Raw genomic sequence first — 24,128 nt, 5'->3', positions numbered from 1 at the left:
ATATATTTGAAATCTCCACCAACTGAAAGGAATTTCCTCCACAAGGAGCCTCTTGTATTTGGAATTGGAGCCTTTAGATTTCTCACTCCAACAAATTAAATAATCCTTTATGGAGACATTGCTTTAACACACATTGGCAGATAAGCATAATATGATATTGTCAACATAAAAAAATTAATAAATGAAGTGCATTTCCCCCTTGTACAGACTATGTATGAAACTGGAATATGACATGGAAATATTTCTTCCACAGACATTTGGAGCATCAAAAATGTGCTTTTGATTCATTGTCTTTACAATCAACCTAAATTATTTTATTTCCCAGGCTGCAAATATGTTTGCGTTTTGCTCATGTAATGCTTTTAATGACTTTTTGGAGCAGAAAAGTTGTTCAGATCAGATGGAGCATGCATAAAGCATTCTGGACATTCTTTCTGCTGAACATTTGGAATGGATAGTGGGTGTTGTCCCATATATTGTCTTCACCTGTGTTTCTCAACCTTACAGATTTAAGATATGTGGACTTCAGTTCCCAAAATTTACCAGCCAGCAAAACCATACTTTTAAAAAGCAATCTGATAAGTCTTCATTCAGAAAAATGACACAAAATTTTGAAAAATGTGGTTATTTTTTTCTTCATCTTGAATTCTACTACATAATTTTTTCCTTCTTTAGGAACAAGCAAGCAATGGTGCTTACTGTAAGTGCTGAAGGTTATGTCAGACCCATATGAGAGCTACAAACCAAAACTACAGACAATGTGGATCATAGAATTACCTTACATACTTATATTTCTGTGAAGTTTTAGAGCTAAGGGATTTATTTAAATATGTATAAAATAGATGCATTATTTTCCATAATAGATGGACTTTTCATTTCTTTATTTATCATATAAGTCAGTTCAGCACAAAAACATGTTTAATATAGTTAAACTCATTCCAGTAAAGTAGCAATTAGGGATTTAAGTACTTCAGGGAAGAATAATAATAAAAAATAACCACAATAATATTTTATCTAGTCATTTACAGCCTTTGAGCACCATAGCCAAAAAAATAACATTATAACATGTAAATATGATCCAGATTTCATTTGAATTGGTAGAGTAGAGTAGAAGAAAAAGAAGCGGGGCAATGCTTTGATATCCCCTTTGAGCTGGAGAGTCAGATCAAATAATCTTTCTGCCCTCTCATCGATTGGTTCTCTACTCAACCAAATACAGATTTCCACATAAATATTCTTCAATCAATGAGGAACATCTTGAAACGTTCCTAGGAGGGGAAAATCCTCCTGTGATCTAGAAAGTGCATTTATCAACTGTACGTGCAAGTTACCTGGATTTAGTCCATTATTCCTGTTTATTTAGTTATTATTGTTTATTTATTCTTTCCCACTAAATTGTTAGTATTCTGACAGAGGCCGTGTGTCCAGGTCATATAAACATAAATAAAATCAGGGATTGTGTCAAAACAGCTTTTATCACATCACAAAAAATTGCAACCTAACATTTCCCTGTGATTCCAAGCATTCCAACATTGCACTACTTACAGTAATTGAAATGGCTTATTTCGTCTCCCACTTTAGCTACTGTGCAAACATATGTTATTAAATTCCTTACATCTGGGATTATAAATGATTTATAGTTCTAGGTTATCCCAGTGCTGATTATGCAAAGGATAGCATGCTTATAAAATTCCACCTTAAAACTAATTAAATGCATCTGCAGCCAATTCTTTTGCTCAGAAATCTTATCTAAACAGTGACACATAGCATTTGGAACTAGTTATCCCACATCTGGAATCCAAATGTTAGAGATGGTTATAAAAAAGTCAGTACAACCACGCCACTTAGGCGCTTTGCAGCCAGAAGCTCAAGTAACATGGACCTTATTCTTCTCTGCATGTCCATGCCACTATTCACAGTGGCATGGGGCCAATATGGGAACTATTACCATTCCTATGATGACTATAGGGCTAATGATGATTGGGTTAATGTGTACCGGCAGGGTTTCAACTTCCAGTGCCCTCATGGGCAAGTAATTGTAGCTGTGAGGAGCATGTTCAGCAAGAAAGAAGGGTCTGATAGATTGTGGAATTATGCCTGTATGCCCACCCCAGATACACTTGGAGAGCCTACTGAATGTTGGTGGGAAGAAATCAACAGAGCTGGACTGCAATGGTAGGAAACCAAGTTTAAACTTAGATTCCTTGTTGTGCGTGGTTAGGCTGATGCAATTTTCAAATGGTGGATGCAAAACTGCATGTTAACACCATAATAATTTGTTAAGTTAGCATCATCATCTTTGTGTACTGTAGTGGTGATACCGCTATTCATTTCTATATATGAAGCAGTTGTAACATTTTCTTTGTCTTCTGAGGTAAAGGGATTGCACTTATTGCATTAATTTCTAATTAAATTAACTAATTGTTAGTTCCTAAATTTATTGAATTTGTTCTAAAAAAATTTCATCTTTCTAAGAAATTATGTTAATGACAGAAAGTTGAATTATTTTTGTTATTGTTTTTTGTGGGGAGAAGAAGAAAATGTTTGTCACGTAGTTATTCCCTTGTTTTGTTCCATTATTGGCTCTAGCCAAACATATTTCTGGACGCAGAAGTGGTACTTGCGAAACTTTTTTAAAAATAGCCAAACAAAAACATTATGGCAGAATAAAAATGAATCTATTTAAATATATACAGTATAAGCAACTATAGCTTTAATGATATCAAAGTTAACTGTCTGCAACAAATATTGTTCTTCAGGCATTTTAAGGACTGGCTCATGACAGACTGAGTTTCAAAACATGGGGATAGCTGGTAGTACTGGGGTTGAATCACAGATCTAGTCATGTCTGGTTTTGACATCAAGGATAACAAATACTCAGTTATTTAATTGACAGATAATAAACTTCTGTCTGAGGTTTTAAGTAACCATTCACATTTGACAACCATGAAAAATTGTACAGATGCCAAGAAAATCTTCTGAACAAAGATGTCTGTATATAAACAATCACGTATGTGTCACTATTAAATACCTGTCTAATTCCCCAATGTCATCAGTTTTTTTCCTTTAATTTTTGAAAACAGAAAGTAATTACATTTTTAAAATGTGTATATTTGCAAGGACTTAGAATTGAATTATATTATTAATGTGCAAAATATTTAAGAGAACACTGAAAGAATAATCTATCTGTGATTAAAAAGAAACTTTAAGTGAAAACTGTTGTTTTTGCATAATGGAATTATCTAATTATTTCTATGTTTATTTCCTTAATATCCTGCCTTTGTTTTATATAATTCAAGGCAATATACTGTATGTAATGTTCTCTCTTCCTATCTCCCCATCACAACAATCCTGTGAGGTAGATTGGGCTGAGAAAGAGAGTGGCTGGCCGAGGGTCACCCAGATCACCTCTGTGGTAAAGCTCAAGATTTCCCGGTTTCTTGCAAAGAACTTTAACCATTATCTGATATGGCATTTTAAATTTATATACTAGTGAAATGCTCATTGCCATGACCTTTAACTGGGTGAAACATAGGACAATAGTCTTTGAAGCAAGGTACCTCAAAAGGGCTAATTTACAGAATGTGTCCAAAATATGAGATCCCTTATTCCCAAAGGAATGAAATTTGGGGAAGTTATGGTTACTTCAGTCCTACTGAAGCAAATATATCCTTCCATTGAAGTAAATTTGATAGTGTACAGAGAGCTTCAAGGGAAAGGAGATCCTCCCTAGACTCTTCCTTACCAGTACAATATGGAATACCCCCCCGCCCCCAAGAACTGATGTGGGCTAGTCCTCACAGGCTTTTCAGCCAACTGAAATGCAATGCATAGCTTTAAGTGCTAACTATCTTGCCTGGGGTGTAGCATGAAATAGAAACTCCAACAAAAAAAGGAAACAACTAGTCTCTACTATGCGAATACACAAAAAGAAGAGCTCATGGTGTTTTTGCAGCAGCATATTTTTTTCCCGTATTTTATTTAGGGGGAACAATGACATAATTTAGAGGCTATTTTAGTCCTTAAACATTCTTAGAAACGTCAACATTTGGGCTTCTAATTGGACCTACTTTGGAAACAACACAGACCAGTGTCGACTTCTACCTGATGAAAGTTTTCTACCTCTGCTGAACTCATTAATTCCCCTGATTCTTTGACTTCTACAACAATCTGTCATTTATCACAGTAAAACCTGAAAATCTTGTTATCATGCCAAGTACTTATCAGACTAAGGAAGTTCTAGTTCACTTTGGCAAAGAACACCGTGCCTCATAGTCTTGTAGTCCACCTTCCCACTTACCTCAGAATCCCATAGTTAAGTCCTTCATGACATTCTTGCCATAGTGATATGAGGAAGTTATTTGCGTGGAATCCTGTTTAGTCATACATTTCTACGTTTCTGATTATCAAAATGCTGAAATGTAAAATGCCACAAGAAACAATCTCACCACCGCTTAGCATTTCAGGTTAAATGAAAACATTACAGTATCTAAATACAAAACATTTTCACATCTGTTAACAATAGTATTTATGTTATATGTAGAAAATGCAGAAGAGAAAGTAAAAAAAAAAAGAAAAATATTCTTTTAGCTTTTTTTGTTTTGAATTAGTTTTTATTGTGAAATTATAATTCTTAATAAAATTACTATAAAAACAATGGTATTTATGTTTATATATGTCTTTGGGCTTTGTTTATTGAAACTTACATTGATTTGGTACCAAGGCTGCTAAGAAATGGGAGTGACAGTTTTTTTTGATTAAGAAAGACCTGGATGAGGGTTATTTAAAATGAAAATAGATACAAACAATTAAATATATGCAATGAATATTCACTTGTATGCCCCAACAGAGAATATTTTTGAACAATTTATCCTCACAAAAACCTTGTAAGCTAAGAAAGTACCCAGGACTTCCAACGGTTAATAAGGGATTGATGATTTCAGAGGCCTGTTCTGTCTCCATTATATCATCCTTTTCTATATGGTTGAGTCACAGCAGAGACGTTTATTTTTGCCCTGTAAAGCTGCTTAATTAGATATGATAGTGGAACACAAGTATTGTGTCGCATTTAATTTTGTTTAAAAAAACCATAGAAACCTCAGAAACTGCTTTACTCTGAGTCAGATCTTTAATCCATCAATTCCAACATATCAGCCTTGGAGGGTAACAGCTGTCTAGGTTTTCAGGCTGGTATTCTTCCTGACTTCTTGGCAATCTCAAGGACTGAATCTGGAGCTTTCAGAATAGAAAGTCTGTGTTCTACAGTCCCTTCCTCATTGTTGGAGATAATCAAAAGGAAATAATAAGAAGAAAAAAGTTTTGTTTTTATTTTATCAGAAACATTAGATTTTCTGATTGGACATTTTCTTCTTGGTGGAAATTTCCATTTTACCTTGGCTTCTCCTCCTCTTCTACATGGCAAAATTAGCTACCATCACACTATAATATCTTCACAATGATTTTCTTAAATCAATGTGGTCTTAAAGATGGCTTTACTTTACTTATCTTCAAAGCAATCCTGGTTGTTTTTAATTGTTAAGGAGAAAAAAGTATGACATAAAAACAATAAACTAGGATGGTAAATGTTGATTTCTGCACTCCTTATTGCTTAATGGTGGGGAATGCTGATTGATTCCTGCTGAGTCCTCTACATCTGAAAGATAGCTGTGGTGAGGATAACCACAAGCCATTTTCGAAATGATTCCAAAGGGTTGGAGAGTGAAAATAGGGGCTTTAAGTGCCTGGAGAATATGCAGATATGTATCTGCATATCTATTTTTGTTCTCCCGAGTCAAACAGTGCAGAGGATGAAGCCAAGATTTTTATGCATTGCATTTTTTTAAAAAATGGAAGAAGAACATGGTTTGGCATCTATTTCCCGAAAAGCAAAAGAGGCTATAGCTTTTCAGGAAATAAGAGTGGCAATATGAGGAAATATTTCACATGGTTAGAAGTTTGACACAGTAGACTTGTTAAAAATGAAAGGGAGAAAGGGAGCAGGAAGAAAACCCTGTACAGAATTTCTTTATACTGGCTTTAGGGTGGTCACTTCCATTTTCTCAAAACAAAAAGAAATGCACATACTCAGATGTAAATTTAAAAAAAAATAAAGAAATGCTATAATTTAAACAGAGAAAAAAAAACCCTACCAGATGGATGGATAGGTTCAATAGTCACAATTTTATCTCCTTTCTTATGCTTCTTTAAGAGAAAAAAATATTTATGAGAATCTGGGCATTAGTAATTCTCATGCGATGAACGGTTGCAGGAACTGGCTAATCTAGTGAAGAGAAGGACCAGGGGAGATATGCTAGCAGTGTTCCAATATTTGAGAAGCTGCAACAGAGAGGAAGGGGTCAAGGCACCTGAAGGCCAGACAAGGAATAATGGATGGAAACTGACCAAGGAGAGATTCAACCTAGAAATAAGGAGAAATTTTCTGACAGTGAGAGCAACCAGTGGAACAGTTTTCTTTCAGAAGTTGTGGGAGCTTCATCACTGGAAGCTTTCAAGAAGAGACTGGACTGCCATCTGACAAAAATGGTGTAGGGTCTGCTTGGGCGGGGGGTTGGACTAGATGACCTACAAGGTCTCTTCCAACTGTCTTAATCTGTATCAGTTGCCACTAGTTTCTAATAATCTGCAAGGAAGAGCTTGTAGTTATGATTTTTATTTTCCTAATATTTATGTATTTTAAAATGTGGGTTTTTCCCCCTCCAGGTATCAAACATGTTCAAATAATGGGCTAGTGGCAGGATTCCAGAGCCAATATTTTCCATCTGTGCTTGATCGAGAGTGGCAGTTTTATTGTTGCCGCTACAGCCGGAGATGTCCATACTCATGTTGGTGAGTTCACAAAACTGAACTGTCTATCCATATTAATCCATATTATTACGATTCAAGATCAGAAACTAGCTCTGGAAAATGATTATCCAAATCATTACATCTTCAGCAGACAAAATGGCAAAAACACAAAAGGAGGAAAAAATTGGCAGAGATGAACAATTCTAGAGAATATGCTCAAATCAATGACATTATTTTGTACAATTTTGTCATTGATATGATTAAAATTACAATATTAGTGCTAAGTTAGGCTTGATATATTGTATGTGTGTAGATGCACACAGTACATGTTGTGGTTGTTTTAACTGTTTGGTTGTGTCTGACTCTTGGCAACTTTATAGACAAATGCTCTCCATGCTACATACTCCAAGCCTTTAAAAAACTGGAAATTTTGACTTTGCCTATATGTTGGTCATAGTCTGATTCACTTTGCATCATGGCTTCCCCAAAGGATTTTCCACCCTAAGTCAAATTATAAATTTGACTTCATTTTTTCTTATAAAAATTCATTTCCTATTAGGACAGGGTTTAAAATATTATCCTTTAAATCCAAATTTGTTATTAAGAATATCTGCATAAGCAGGCGGATGGGCTTGGAAGGACTAGGGTGCAGATCCGATCATCCTGTGCCTACTCTAGGAAAAGGCAGCTTCAACAGATGCCTTTTACAAATATTTTACTTTTCTGTCTTATAAGAAAGATAAGTGTCAGCTTTTCTATGCAAGATGGATCTTAGCAAGTGTTCAGATAATAAAAAGATTCTCCAAGGACTGGTAGCAGGATGAAAATTCAAGAAATATAAAATCCAGCTATAAAATTATTAATAATTTTTGACTTGGTAATTTACTATAAATTACACTTATAGCTAATTATTTCCAAACTGTTCAAATAAGTTCACATTTCATAACATATAATAAATCAAGTTCATATCTTCTTTGGTTGGCTTCATAGTATAATCATTTGTGGAACCCAGAAATGTTGTCTCTCTTTCTGGATCATAAGATACATTTATCCCTTTTATTGTAAAGGTGATTGAAATCACTCATTATTACAAAAATCTGTTTTGAACTCCTTTATTTCGTTATCTGTCTCAAGATGATCCTACTCATCCCAGGTAAATGATCCCAGGTTATTTTGCACTAAATTACTTTTGATATTAGTGGGAGAGGTTGCTCCTTTGTAGGTAGATATGTCTACGCAGAAATAGGTTCCAATGAATTGAGGAGAGGGTATTCTAAAATAATTATACATAGACAACTCTGCCAATTAGTCACCACTTTCCGAAACCTCGAACAAATCACTCACATCATAAATTTGCAGTTTGATTGTTAATGCAGCTGCGCTAAAGAGAATCTATGATCCAAAGGAACATTGACAAATGATTAAACTGATTGAACAAAGCCCATTCAAATTACTTGGACAAATAGAACTATTTATTCAGTTATACTGTTAAAAACTGGAGTCCATTTCCCCCCCTCCCCCCATTTTTTAAATACAGTAAATCATCTTTTGGGGTACTTATTTGTTTTGGCCATTCAGGAGCTGGGGTAAAACCTTTCTTTCACACTGTGTAAACACAAGTAATAATGTAGGAACTCAGGGAAGAAAAATACCAATTACAAACATGTTTCAACCATACTCCAAACCAGCAGCATTCTGCATATTTGATAAACATTATAAGCACTGTATTGCTGTGACATTTCTACAACAATAGCTGTATCATAGATTAGGAAGACACACCTGGCAAATGCAAGAAAGTTGATTGTTGTGTGTGTGCATTTTATGCTTTTAATTTGGAAGCAGCATACTTTTCTGAAAAGTAAGTGTTTTTAGGAGGATTTGCCCACGGAAAGGAAAGAAATGGGCAATCACTTTCCTGGCATGGAAAATTAGAAAATTCAGCAGCAGGTAAATTGCCCAATGGGAGCGATGATTGCTGGCAGTCCAAACTGAACACCTGGCAACCATACTAAAGTATCCCAATCTGGACAGAATGTTCTCACAGGAACTTAGAGTCCATCTGGCATCATCACAGGATTGGAGCAGTTAAGACAAGCAGTGAAGAAGTGCCCTTAAATCATATATGAAGTGTCAATGGTAGACTCAGGCAGTAGTTGATCTGAAGCCTTTATCAAACCATCTGTTAATCTTCATGAAGCTGTAGCGTGTATGAATTTGAATAAAAATAAGCCTAGAGCTAGAAGATCAAGGAATCTTGAAACAAACTAAACCTCTGAACATTCTTCAAGGGCCAGATGATATATATTCTTTTAATGTAACAATTGTGCATTATGAAAAGTAGTTTGTTAATATTATTCCTGAAGCCTATCATGAAGATCTCTGCTTAATATGAAACAGATGTTTGGGTTCTTTGGTGCTTATCACATTTTAAAAATTGTATCCCTACTTTTAGAAGATCTCTACTAGGATGCATATTCAGGACAATCTAGCTTAGTGATGCCAAACCTTGTGGGCTCAGTGTATCAAAACTGCAGAAAATGCCTAACCTGATTCTTCTGGTGCATAATATCATCTTCCTTCCAAAGACACAAGAGAAACAATACATAACATACATAATTGAACATATTTTTCAATTTGTCTTTGTCCCTCAGGAAAAAAAATGCCTATTGGAGGCAGCTCCAGGTTTCATGAGGTCTGGAAACTTCAGAAAATTCTCTTGTGTGGCCTTATAGCTTCTAAAATGAGTAGGAAAGCACACCTCATTCTCACATGATTTTTGAAGACTCCAGAGGCCTCATGGGAGCACGGTACCCCACATTATTGTGCAGCCTCTGCAGCCTCAGAAAATCTCAGAAAACTAATCAAGAATGGGACATAGTAGCATGTCACCAAATATGACATGGCATGTAACGTGTGTCATCAGTTTGCCATCATCTATCTAGCAGCTACTTTTCTGTAAATTTTCAATAATGATGTATTTTACATTAAATCCTTGTAAATCCAAGTGACTTTATTAGATCCATTACATAGCTGAATTGCTCACCAAGTAATTTATGGATTGAATCAAGATGTGCCCAAAAAGCCCCCAAGGGCAAAACTAACCACTGCGTTGTACTGATTTACACTATCATTTTGTACAAAAAAAAGGGGTCATCACAGTGATGTAGTGGTCTATACATGCATTATGGATTTCTCACTCAACTCTGATGCAGCCCATTGTTTATTGAGAAAATATGAAAAATTTTTATGCACATAATATGATGAAATTTTATGCACAATATTCTTTGGCTTCGTAGAAATGCCCAGCTTTGTGGGCACTGTGTTTATTCTTTATCATAATTTATATTAGCTTTACATTTTATTACTACTAGCCTTTCTTTTACAACTAGACTATTTGTAGTAAAAAAAAAAATCTATCCATAGCTGCCTCTGAAAATCTTGCTGTTGCTACATAGATTGACACTTAATGGGATTCTCAGAAACAAAATGGGCAGATTTTGAAAAAAGCAGGAGGATCTGCTGAAACGGAAAACTAATTATCACTAAAGTATTACCTTTGTTTTTGTTCCTCTCAAGTTCAGCTTCAAGGTTCCTTCAGGCAAATTATTGTGTCAGTTTCCAGATTCGGATTCCCATCTTTTTTTGTTTGTTTGTTAGAAAGGTGGAAAAACTTTGTTCAGGATTGCACTTAGTGTCTCAGTGGGTGTAATTTGAAATAATGGCTTATGCCAAATGGTGAAAAGGTACAAATGTGTTCACAAGCTGTATTCCCTCTTATCACATGCCTGAGTCTGCCTTGAAAAGGACAAGCCACTGCAAGCTGGGTTGCCACGAAGAAGAGGGAGTCAAGCTATTCTCCAAAGCACCTGAAGGCAGGACAAGATGCAATGGATGGAAACTAATCAAGGAGAGAAGCAACTAGAATTAAGGAGAAATTTCCTAACAGTTAGAACAATTAACCAATGGAAAAACATGCCTGCTGAAGTTGTGAATTCTCCAACACTGGATTTGTAACAAGAGATTGGACAACCATTTGTCTGAAATGGTATAGGGTTTCCTGCCTGAGCAGAGGTTGGACTAGATTACAAGGGTGGGCAATTGTGGCTCTTTTACAACAGCCAAGCTGTCTCAGGAATTCTGGGAGTTGAAGTCCTCAGGTTGTAAAAAAGCCACAATTGCCCACCCCTGGACTAGAAGACCCCCAAGGTCCCTTCCAACTCTTCTATTCTATTCTATCCTATCCTATCCTATCCTATCCTATCCTATCCTATCCTATCCTATCCTATCCTATCCTATCCTATCCTATCCTATTCTTTGTATATGGAGACCTGGATGTGATGGGAACAGTGTGCAATTTTAATCAAATAAGGAACAAAGGTTTGCCTAGATTTTATTGCTTCCACGTGCTTGCATAGGCAAGCTGAAAATTCCTGACATAGTATAATCAGTCTGAATTGTAAATAGTTCCAGAATTTTAGAGTACATTGTACGGTGCTTTTTAAAATCTCCCCTCTCCCCCAAAGAAATGTTATCCTGTTATAACTAGTGCTTAGATAATGCATTGAATGGTCTTTTGAAAAATAAGGAAAAAAGCAGAACAACCAGTAATTAAATCACATATACTGGGTTTATGAAAAAGTAAACTTACCCAAGAAAGTTGGTGCTTATATGCTTCATTATGGAGAAATACAGAGTAATTTTATTCTCTGTAATTGTTAGGAAGGCATAGACAGATAGACGCCCCTGCACTGTGCTAACAAAATGAAACGTCACATTCTTAATTTCTGTTTGTTAACACTTTGGGCACGTTACCATAACGTACAAGTCTTTCCTATTTCATCTTATTGAACATGAGAGTTGCATAAATATATACAACTCTCTGGGGTGGTTGGTTTATGTGGAATTTTCCCATGGCACATATGTTTTTTACAACATATGTGCCATGGGAACTGTCCAAAAATTGACCACTGTTCTGCAGGCAAACTGGTAATGTTATACCCTGCTGACTCCTCTAACTTTTAAATATCTTGCTATACCTCCTCTACCCCTTAATTTGTTTATTTCTCAACAAGTAAGAAGTAATGACTGTATCGACTGTAAGGAGCCAGGGTGGCACAGTGGTTAGAATGTAATATTGCAGGCTGACTCTGCTCACTGCCAGGAGTTTGATCCTGACTGACTCAAGGTTGATTCAGACTTCTGTCCTTCTGAGGTTAGTAAAATGAGGACCCAGATTGTTGAGGGAAATATGCTGACTCTGTAAACTACATAGAGAGTGCTGTAAAGCACTATGAAGCAGTATATAAATCTAACTGCTATTGCTAGTGCTATTGCTATCTACCCACAGTTATTATTTTCTAAGAATGTAGATGAAGCAGTCCACAAAATGAAGATATGCTCAAAGATGATACAATGTAGAAATTTCCAATTTCATTATTTTTAACTAAAAAAATTACAGTCAGATAAAATAAATATCCTGGTAGGCATCATGAAACAGAAGAATGAAACTGATCTACTGCAGAAAAGAGTTTTTACTATATCTTGCCATCATATCTTTGGGTAATAGTAGGTTAAAGCACAGATTGTCATCAAGCCAGCATAAGAAAGAAACTTGCTCCCTAAATACTGCATTACAACATCACATTTAATCTGTTGATTTTTTAAAAAAACAAGAGGGAAGGGTAAAATGTTTTAGTTTGAAACTGAGGGGATATACTGAGGCATTCATTTCTCTCTAGAAGCCCTGATTGGATAGTTATCTGTTCTCCACTATTATTTCTAAAGAGCAAATGTTGATTAACTCTCATTTTTTCCTGAAGTATCCAAACATGCTAATAAATATAGAAATAGAATAATCTATACAATCCCAATTGTATTTAAATGATTGAATCAGAAGCATGAAGTAATGCAAGGATCGGTCATCTGGAATTCCATAAGAATAGGAATTAACAGGAATAAGCATTTGAGTGTTTAACTATCATTGGTAAACTTATGTCAATTTTGGTCTATAAATCTAGCCTCTGATTTTCCCTATTCCTTTGAATTTCAAACCTTGTCTGATTTGGATTAGGTACTCCTGGTCATTCTGAACTCATCTGCCTTTCTGGAACAGTATCTACTTTGGTGTGGACTACATACATTTCTGACCTATTTGGATTAAAAGCCAATTACTCTGAAAACAACTGCTCAAAGCTCATTCCAAGGTCTGACTCATATACAGTATAAGGGAAAAAGGACAAGCCTATAGTGGATTGACAGATGAAATTTCTCCATGATCAAGATGGACATTGCATTCATATATTGGCTTTGAATAGTATAGTATATAATATATATCATTGCATTCAGTAAGGACGTAAAACTCCTTATTCTCATTTTAATGCAAAACTTATTCCTTTAGCTAGCTATGAGTAGTGGCCTTAAAATACCACTTTAAAGATCACATTTTAAGTTTAAAGATCACATTTTTACATTCTGGAGAGACAGAAGGATGGGCTCCAGCACGAGTCTGAAAGTTTGGAAGACCAGGCCTCGGGGCCCAGTGACTCACTCAAATTGGATCCTATCACATTTTAAGACATATAATAGAAAATTAAACTGATAAAACTCATAGCTTTTTCTGTCTCCCTTCCCAGATCCACAGGAATTGGTATCAAGAGGAGAAGAATGGATTCCTAGGATACACTGACTTTTCTTTGGAGAAGCATTATTTCATGCTTTTAAAAAGAATTAATATTCTGACCAAGGATAGTCACATTCTCTAATTAGAATTTTAAAAATAAAACTGAAACTTCTTTGAAAAAAGAAAGAAAGAACACTCTACTCCTATTTGCTGAAGATTACTTACTGTATTTTTTGGAGTATAAGACGCACCTTAGTTTTTGGGGAGGAAAATGGGGGGGGGATTCTGCCTACCAGGTATTCATCTGGCTAGTCCCAGCACATTAGTTAACTTGCTGGTTTTGAGGTTGGGGCGTCAGCTTCAGCACATTAGTTCGCTCGCTGGTTTTGAGGTTGGGGCTGTTTGGGGCGTCAGCTTCAGCACATTAGTTCACTTGCTGGTTTGAGGTTGAGGCTGATTGGGGCTGTGCTTCTAAAGCACAGCTGATTGTCAGAGGGAGCAACAATTAGAAAAGCAGGCAAAGCATGGAAGATCGCTTCACTCGCTTTGGGGCTGAAAAACAGCTTCAAAAGCATAGCTGATTGTCAGAGGGAGTTCCAGTGACGAAAGCAGGCAAAGGCAGAAGGGGTAAGAGAAGGCACCAGCTGTTCCAGGTAGCCATTTTGGGCACCACACGGCATTACATTTGGGGTATAAGACACATCCAAATTTTCAGCCTCTTTTAGGAGGGAAAAAAAGTGCATCGTATACTCCGAAAAATATGGTAATTTTTTTTCAGGTCTTCTGAGATTTATCAAACATGTGCTCAACTATCTGAATTGAGTCTCAACTATCAATGGGGTTTGCAATAGATTATTATTACTGTACAAAATAGAGAAATGATTGTTATTTTCTTTTTCCTGATTTATAAGGATGACATCAGAACATCCTGAGCACTATGGAGAAGATATGGACATGATGTTGTACACCTATGATCATTATATCCGTGGAGCAACTACAACATTCTCTGGTGTAGAAAGGTCAGATTCAGAAATACTGTTGAAAGCTGAATCTTTGCCTTAACACAAATGGATGATTGCACTGTGAAACTTTTTTTAAAAAAAAGATGAAGATGAAATAATTGCCTAGTGGTGGTAGGAGCAATGGACATAATGGAAAGCATGATGACTTTTCTGAGAGGCAGAATGACAATGAATCTTTAACAGTTTACAATTAGCTAACAGCCAGACTTACATCAACCTCTTTTTATCTCACAACAGTATCTTAATAGACTCCTTTTCAGTAAATGGCAAATCCAAAACAAATACTTTAAGTGTAGAAAGTGCTTAGCACTGGACATTAACAGGAAGAGAAGATGTTATTATATATTAAATACTGATATTGATATTGATATTGTATAGTAATTCAAGATATTAATTTCAATATTTTTATAATATAGATCTACAGTACTGTACTTATTTGGCTGAAGTGGCTTCTACACCTTTTGCAGAATTAAGGGAAGATTCCTTAAAAACTGAAGCAATTTAACGTAACAATTTGAAGTTGTAAGATCAAAAGAAACTACATCTGAATTCCTGATATTTTGCTGTAAACTTTTAGAGAGGATGACCTTGCTTATTTCATTAACGTTATAATGAAAGAATCAATTTATGACAGGGCCTGTTCTTGACCATACTTTACATCTGAGACCAAAAAGGAAAAATGTTATGTCCATATAAGGGCATCCGCCCTGATTGGCTGCCAGCCATCGGGCGGGAGATTTGAATCCCTGTCTAGGGGCGGTGCGTCTGCCGGGAGCGAATATAAGGAGAGCTCCGGCAGCGCGCCAGCAGTCTTCTTTTACTTGTTACATTGTAAATAAAGTTGTTACATGTATCGAGCTGGTCACGTCTTCTGTTCCTGCGCCTGATCTAACACTGGCGACGAAGGACTAGAGAAGAGAACCTGAGAAAGACTCACGGCACGATCGCCCAAAGAGCTGAAGTCACTTCACCACAGCGACTTCCAGAATGGCTACCCCGCAAGCCCCGATGACCGCGCTGAACCCGTTCGACCCATCCCGGGAGAAGTGGAGATCATACATGGTCCGATTCCGGCAGTTCCTGCGAGGCAATGGATACCAGAACCTCGATGATGAGAGGAAAAGAGCCCTCTTCCTGGCTCATTGCGGATCGGACGTCCTAGAGATGGCGATGGACCTCGTGGCACCTAGGGACATCGAGGAGATGTCCTGGAACGACCTGCAGGACGTCTTACAGGAGCACTATGCACCTACAGGCACCCCCATCGCAAACAGGTTCACCTTCCAGCAAAGAAACCAGCGGGAAGGTGAATCCATCAAAGAATTCGTGGCAGCGCTCCGCCAACTCTGCCAACTGTGAGTTCGACAATGTGGACAACGCCATCCGGGACCGCATTGTTTTTGGAATGCGAGATGTGGGGCTGCAAAAGAAATTCCTCAGCAGGAAGAGGATCCCGCTTAAAGACGTCCTCGACGAGGCAACAGCGGCGGAGACGTCCGAACAAGCAGCCGCTGCAATGGTAAAAGCAAGAGGGATCCATAAGATCCACAAGTCGGGCCCAACCTCATCAGACGAGGCAACCACTCAATCCGAGTCTGATGAGGAAATGGCCGTCCACAAGGTGTCCCGCCCTCCCAGGCGGGAAACACCACAGCATGGCGACCGGGGAGAGCGATGCGGCAGCTGCAGAGGCGACCACCCCAGTGCAACCTGCAGATGGAGGGACGCGACCTGCCGCCGATGCCTGAAGAGGGGCCACATCGCCGAGGCCTGCAGAGCCACAGACCCAGCCCCGGAGCCGCCCAGACCGCGATTCCGGGAAAATCGCAAAGATAACCAGAGGACATCCAAACGGTCCTCAAACCAGTCCCGGCGCGGGGAGGAGGAATATCCCCGAAACAGAACGGTGCACCAGACCACCACCATCGCTCACACAAGCGACGAGGGAACCACCAAGTTCCACGTGACGCTGCTAGCAGAGGGGTCTCCGTGCAAGATGGAGGTAGACTCCGGATCCGCGTTCTCCATCATGGACTGGCAGCACCTACAACAGCTGAAACCGGCATACAAAAGAACCCAGCTGAAAGCCCCGAAAGACAAACTTGTGGACTTTAACGGAAACCCCATTGAAATCCTAGGCAGAGCAACCATCCATGTGAAATACAACGACTTCAATGGAAAGCTACCCATCACCATTGTGCAGCACAGCCGACCGAACCTGTTGGGCGTGGAGTGGTTCAAGCCTCTAGGACTTTCACTTCAGGGCATCCACGAGATCCGCAGGGACGAACTCGACTCCATCATCGAAGAGTTCAAAGAAGTCTTCGATGGTAAGCTGGGGAAATTTGTGGGGAGGCCAATCTCCTTTAATCTGGACAAGGGAATCACCCCAATCAGGCTCAAGCCCCGCCGAGTTCCATTTGCCCTGCGGCCTAAAGTAGATGAACAGCTGGATAAGCTGATCGCCCAGGGCGTACTGGAACCGATCGATCATGCCTCATGGGAGACCCCCATTGTGACCCCACTGAAGCATGATGGGTCTGTGCGCATCTGTGCTGACTACCGTTGTACCATCAACAAGGCGTTGGCACAGAGCGCATACCCAGTCCCAGTGGTGCAACACCTGCTGCATTCCCTGGGATCTGGATCAATTTTCGCGAAACTGGACCTGGCCCAGGCTTACCAGCAACTGCCAGTGGATGACAAAACGGCGGAGGCACAAACGATTGTCACGCACAGAGGGGCATTTAAATGTAACCGCCTCCAATTTGGAGTCAGCGCTGCCCCTGGCATTTTCCAATCCATGATGGAACGCCTTCTCCAAGGCGTTCCAGGGGTGGTGCCTTACTTCGATGATGTGCTCATCTCCGGTGACTCGAGACCCCAACTCCTTGAAAGGCTCAGGCTTGTCCTGCAGCGGTTCAAGGACAAGGGTTTGAGGGTCAGGCGGGACAAGTGCATCATAGGAGTACAGGAAGTCGAGTTCCTGGGCTTCCTCATTGATAGCACAGGCATACACCCCACCAAATCAAAAGTGGAAGCAATCCATGAAGCTCCAAGCCCAAAAAACAAAACGGAGCTTCAGGCTTTCCTTGGGTTGCTCAACTTCTACGCCATTTTCTTAAAACAGAAAGCCACAGTTGCTGAGCCACTCCACCGCCTGCTGGGGAAATCGGCTTCCTGGAAGTGGGGCCAGGAAGAGGAAGCGGCATTCCGGGCCATCAAGGGACTATTGACGTCCAAAAGCGTCCTCATCCAATACAGCGAGACGCTCCCCATCAGACTGACCTGCGACGCGTCGCCCTACGGGGTGGGGGCAGTCCTCAGCCACGAACTGCCCAACGGCTCGGAAGCCCCAATCGCGTACTTCTCAAAGACAATGTCCGGCGCAGAACGGAACTATAGCCAGCTGGACAAAGAAGCCTTGGCAATCGTGGCTGGAGTGAAGCGCTTCCACGAATACCTTTACGGAAGACGTTTCACCATAGTCACAGACCACAAGCCTCTTCTGGGACTCCTCGCAGGCGACCAACCAACCCCAACCTTCATGTCCCCAAGAATGATGAGATGGGCCATTTTCCTAGCTGGCTACTCCTATCGGCTCGTGCACCAGCCAGGCACAGCCATAGGGAAAGCTGATGCTCTCAGCAGATGCCCATCGAAGAAGCCAGTCGAAGACCCAGCCCCCACGCTCCACCTACTCCACATTGATGACGACGCCAGCTGCCCGGTGTCGTCCGCAGATGTGGCCGTCCACACCCAAAAGGACCCCACACTCCGCCAAGTGAAGTCCTGGATCCTCAGAGGGTGGCCAGCGGAAAAGCCAGAGGAAAGATTCAGCCCGTTCGCCAGGAAGCAGGAGGAGCTGTCCACCATAAAGGGCTGCCTGCTATGGGGAGACAGGGTGCTGATTCCAAGCACTCTGCAACGGCGGACGTTGGAAACCCTGCACAAGGGGCATCCGGGCATCGTCCGCATGAAGGCCCTGGCACGGAGTTACGTCTGGTGGCCCTCCATGGACAGAGACATTGAACAATGGGTCTCCAAATGTGACCCGTGCCAAGAAGTTCGCCCAGCGCCGCCGCAATCCGAAGTCGCGAAGTGGGAGACCCCCAGCAACCCCTGGTCGAGGATCCACATTGACTTCGCGGGTCCGATGCAAGGGCGACACCTCCTCATCGTGGTAGATGCCTTCTCCAAATGGCTCGAGGTGGTGCCCATGGCATCTACCACAACTGAAGCAACCATCCGAGCCCTGCGCCGCCTTTTTGCCACACATGGCCTACCGGATGTGCTGGTCTCAGACAACGGCCCCCAGCTCACATCCCTGGCCATGGAGTCCTTCCTGGCAGGACTGGGCATCCGCCACGCCCTGTCCGCCCCTTACAGGCCGGCCGGAAACGGACAAGCCGAACGCATGGTCCGACTGACCAAAGAGGCCCTCACCAAGATGGGCCCGGGGGACTGGCAAGAGCGCATAGACAACTTCCTCCTCACCCAGCACATCACGCCACACGCCACCACCCACAAGAGCCCGGCCGAACTGTTGATGGGCAGAAGGTTGAGGTCACCCTTGGACCGGCTGCACCCCCAATACAGCCCGGAAGTGACCGCAACCGCCAGCCGCCCGCTCCGCGCCTTCAGCAAAGGAGATTCAATCTTCGCGCTGAATTTCAGCGGCTCCACTAAGTGGCTTAAGGGGAAAATTGCCAGCACAACCGGGCCCAAATCCTACATCGTTGAGTTGGAAGATGGACAGTTCACGAGACGCCACATCGACCAACTCCGAAAAAGGTGGGGGGGGGGCACATGAAAACCAGCCTGACGAGGGAGGCCTACAACACCCCGACGAGGTAGGCCTCCAACACCCCGGCGAGGCTGGCCTACCACACCCAGACCAGGTAGGCCTACAACACCCCGACGAGGTAGGCCTACAACACCCTGACGAGGTAGGCCTACCACACCCCTGCGAGGCAGAGCAGCACCACCCCGACAAGGTTGGCCCTGCCCACTACCAAATGCTGTCACACCGGCAGCCCAGCGAGGTAGACCGGGGCCAACCGCACGGGGGATGGCAACACCAACCCAGCCAGGTGGGCACCGGGCACGGCAAGGCCAGGGACCACCAACCCAGCCCGCAGGTAGACCGGGACCTGCCCAGAGGAGGAGCAGCGCACCCCACCAGTTACAGCAGCCTATGCCAGCCCAGCCAGGGAGACTGCAGTTCCAGGCGAGTAGACCGGGACCCAGCCAAGAGGGGCACCCCACGACCCACGGGCGAGGGTGGCACACGAATCACCGACGTGGGGGACCCCCGCCCATCACAGAAGACAGCCAACAAACGACACCCCGACCCGGATGACCCCAGGCACCACCCGACGGTAGACCAGGGACTAGGGGGAAGGGAGAGCCGACAACAACCCGGCCAGGTAGACCTGCACCACCCTGGCAGGGGAGACCTCCGCCGCCCCGCAGAGGTAGTACCGCAACAACAGCCCGACCAGGTCGACCACCACCGACCAGACGGGGTAGACCAACGCCAGCCCGACCTAGCAGACCAACGCCACCCCTGCGAGGTCGGACAATGCAACACGGGCCAGCACCACCCGCAGCCGGCGGGCCGGTCCAGAGGGCACCAAACAGAACCACCACCCACCCGGCACCAGGCCGAACCGCAACCGAACCGCAGCACCCGGGAGACCAGGGAGGAGCAAACGGTGGACTTACCGAGACTCAGACGCTCTTCCCGGGTCGGAACCGAGCCACCGAGACGAGGCAACAGATCCACAGGCCAGGAAGAAGACCATCAGAACCAGCCATCCAAGGTCTGCGGTCCGGCCGGAGGCGCTGGGGGTGACCCCGCTCACTCGACAGCCGAACCAAGCCCGGTTCCGGAGAGGGAGCCCGGAGACGACAGAGCCCCGTCCATCCAGGTCGGAGTCGGAGAACAAGTGAGACTGCGCAGGTCAGCTAGGGTGCCGAGGCGTCCTACGTACCTGCGCGACTACGTGACTTTTGTAAACGAGATTGACAGTTCAGACTAAGGGGGGAGGAGTGTTATGTCCATATAAGGGCATCCGCCCTGATTGGCTGCCAGCCATCGGGCGGGAGATTTGAATCCCTGTCTAGGGGCGGTGCGTCTGCCGGGAGCGAATATAAGGAGAGCTCCGGCAGCGCGCCAGCAGTCTTCTTTTACTTGTTACATTGTAAATAAAGTTGTTACATGTATCGAGCTGGTCACGTCTTCTGTTCCTGCGCCTGATCTAACAAAAAACATCAAGCAAATTGTACATTTGCTTTCAGAGTAGTTTGAACATTCTTGAGATAAAAAGCAATTCAGATCGATAGACAATCAATATTGTTGTAAATCATTCTTTTTGGGGTATGCCTTCAAGGGATGATTACCGCCTGGCAACTGCCTGAATGAATCCCTGCAGTTCAGTGGTGGGTTTCAAATTCTTTTACTACTGGTTCTGTGGGTGTGGCTTGGTAGGTGTGGCATGGCTTGGTGGGCATGGCCGGGGAAGGATACTGTAAAATCTCCATTCCCACTCCACTCCAGGGGAAGGATATTGCAAAATCCCCTCCCGATCAGCTGGGACTTGGGAGGTAGAGAATAGATGGGGGCGGAGCCAATCAGAATTTTTACTACTGGTTCTCCGAACTACTCAAAATTTCCGCTACCAGTTCTCCAGAACTGGTCAGAACCTGCTGAAACCCACCTCTGCTGCAGTTGTTTTGGAAAGATTTTCTGAAGTGGTTTTTCATTGTCTCTTTCCTAGGGCTGAGAGATAGTGATTGGTCCAAAGTCACCTGACTTTGTGCCTAGATTCAAATTCATATTTTTCCAGGTTGTAGCCTGGTGCCTTTAACCATTACACCAAACTGGCTCCACTTAATCATTGCATCTGAGCTAAAAGAATATACCGTAGCTATAAAATCTGCTCATTTTTAATAATAAAAAAATTGTTCCTCTTTTTCAATGCAATATGTTTTGCTTTAGTTTGTTTCTAAGCAGCATTGCTTCTGGATAAAATTGCATTTTGGGAAAATTCTATGAGATAAAAAAGATAAAGTATAGCAATTTTGTTTAGGCCCAAGTATTTCAAAATAGAAGGCTAGAGACCTTGTTAAAGGAAGGAAAGAATAAATATTTATTCATGGTTGTTTTTCTTTTGCTAGAAAACCATAGTTCATTTTTAAAAATCTAATGTAAATAAATCTAAATCAGAATCTTAACATATTTGGTATTGTCTTCCTATTTACAATGTATTAAAACTCATTTTTTATTTCATTTCCTTTGCAGAGATCGTCAATGGAAATTTATTGTCTGCAGGATGACAAATTTTGATTGTCAATTTCAAAATGCTTAAAAATTCTGAATATATGCTACACTTCAGAGTTTGGGTAGTAAATAAATAAAAGGGAAAAAGGGAAAAAAAGACAGGAAAGTCAATTCAGTAATAAATGCATTAACCTCTTACAGAGGTTTGACTCTTGTATTCCGAAAAGCTTGGTAAGTACAATATCGAGTTCAGCTTTTCTTTCTGTAGGTGAATTCATAGGTGAATTCTTAATTAGAGAATAGATTTGCTGCCTTTGGTCTCATAATCTCTGCAGAGCCTGTGTGCAAAGTACTTGAATTTCCATTGCTTTCCATTCACATGCCTGGTCAGTTGCAACTGCAGAATCAATGTTAATTTGGGAGTATGCATGGCCAGTCTCTCTTCCCATAATAGTGGAACGTTTACCCTTATGCTGGTGTCAATTCTCACACATGTCACTACTATTAACTGGGCATATGCGTAGCTGCTGGGCAGAGGGCAGTCTTTGAGAAAACTGCAGTTCATTCTTCTGATTTTTTTAAACAGTTACAGGTAGATACTTACTTGTTTAAACTTGGATAAAGTGACTTCCTTTGTTATTTAGCTACTCTCTACAAATACAGCTTGGTTTTGCATAGCAACTTTATACCCACTGCATCCGCTTACTTACTTGCAAAAGAGCTCTCTTTATTCTTATTTGTTCACACTGCTGAGATTAGCAAAAGAAATTGCAAACCATATTATTATTATATTGTAACCATGTTAATAGCAAGACTGGTTGGTAGCAGTCCCTTTTAAAGATTGTTCACTTACATTTTTAATGGTTTGAGTGTTTACACTTCAAGTGAAATAAAGTACATTCTGAGGACCATAATATCTCCATTTTGAATGGTATCAGATTATTTTTGTTAACTGTTATGTATCCGTGTTGTTTCTCTTGTAATTAGGGATCAAAATGAATGCTAGAATATTAAAGCCCCATGGAAAAGAGCAATAACAATTGTGTAACTGTGTACAAAAACTGATGACATTCCAATGGCTTTTGCATTGTAGCTCAAATGTGAATATAATTTTGTTGAACATTGTTTAAAGCTTAACTATGAAGGCAATCACTGAGGAATAATGTAAAAGGGAATTACTTAAGAATCAAATATAAACAAATGCTGTGCAATTTATTCTAAATACCGGTATCTATTATTGAAGTATATTATGAATTATTACAATTAAATGAATAAAATAAATAAAATTATATGGCAATTCAGTAGCTTAAACAGTTTTCAACAATTGTTTGTGCATTTAATAACTGTGAACAAATTACTGTAGAGATTCTGTTACTAAATGCTTAATATAAATTAGCAAAGTTCTGCTATATTCAAAAACAATAGATACAGATGATTGCATCTATGTAACAATAGATACAGTTAATTTGGTCTCATTTCATTAAGAAAGTACTAAAATTATACGCCTTTGAGAAGGATTAGAAAAAATTTAAAATACGAATAAGTTACATAAAAGGCATTTGAAGTCAATTCCATCCTTTCAAGAAAGAATGAAAGTGAAATATCTTGTATCTAGCAAAAATAGAAATTCAGGAAAGGGCATAATTTTACATCGTTAATGGATCAACCCATCCATTAACTAATGCAGCCTAAAAAGCATACTCCCATTAACACTTGAACAATATGCTTCATTTTTCATGTCAAAACAAGAGAAAGAAAACTTTCAAAACTGGGATCTGGTTCCCTTTCTGAGAATCTTTGCATTTCAAAAAGCAGCTTTAGTAATAACTCTCCTGAGGAATCAAGATTAACTTGGCTGAACCAGTAGAAGTCCAGATCTTCCTCTGAAGTGGAATCTTTTGTGAGGAACGTGATATTGTAAATCACAAGAACAATTTCCTGGAAGTAAGCAGAAGATTGAATATTAATGGTGTATTAATTATATGCAGGGATGGGTGACCCATATGGAAGTTTATGATCTTTGCAGAACAAAAATCTACTGTATTTTATTCATATAAAAACACACACACACACACACAAACACCTTCATTTAAGATATATTTTTGAAGCAAGAAAGAATACTGTCTGGTGCCAAGTTTCCTACAATAGTACTATGATCTAATCTTTATCAGAATTCTCCTTAACTGGAAAATGCTAGGAATGTTCAGAAATCCTTCTAGTATTTATCTACAAAAGCTGCAATTCTGGAATTTGCCAGAGAAATTACCACTAAGAAAAGTATTTCCCAGGCCATGTTTCTCTGAAAGAACCAAAACAAACAGAAATAGAACTCATAGAGTGTATATTTACAGAAATAATAGCTTTATTATCATTCCCTGGAAAGGTATCTCGCATATGT

General features: G+C 40.8%; 1 protein-coding gene across 1 annotated transcript; it reads left to right on the top strand.

The window, feature by feature from the left end:
• Positions 1-1,871: 1,871 nt before the first annotated feature.
• DPT (dermatopontin) lies at positions 1,872-22,552 on the top strand. The gene is made up of 4 exons (XM_070942758.1): positions 1,872-2,175; positions 6,721-6,846; positions 14,335-14,442; positions 21,752-22,552. Exons 1-4 carry the CDS (start codon positions 1,877-1,879, stop codon positions 21,816-21,818), a joined length of 600 nt encoding a protein of 199 aa, XP_070798859.1. The 5' UTR covers positions 1,872-1,876; the 3' UTR covers positions 21,819-22,552.
• Positions 22,553-24,128: the final 1,576 nt, after the last annotated feature.

This window comes from Pituophis catenifer, unplaced genomic scaffold, assembly GCF_029215685.1.
Source record: "Pituophis catenifer annectens isolate HBS135680 unplaced genomic scaffold, rPitCat1.0.hap2 SCAF_4, whole genome shotgun sequence".
NCBI classification, from domain to species: domain Eukaryota; kingdom Metazoa; phylum Chordata; class Lepidosauria; order Squamata; family Colubridae; genus Pituophis; species Pituophis catenifer.
The sequence above is the reverse complement of the archived record's forward strand: the minus strand, read 5'-3'. Positions and strand labels throughout refer to the sequence as shown.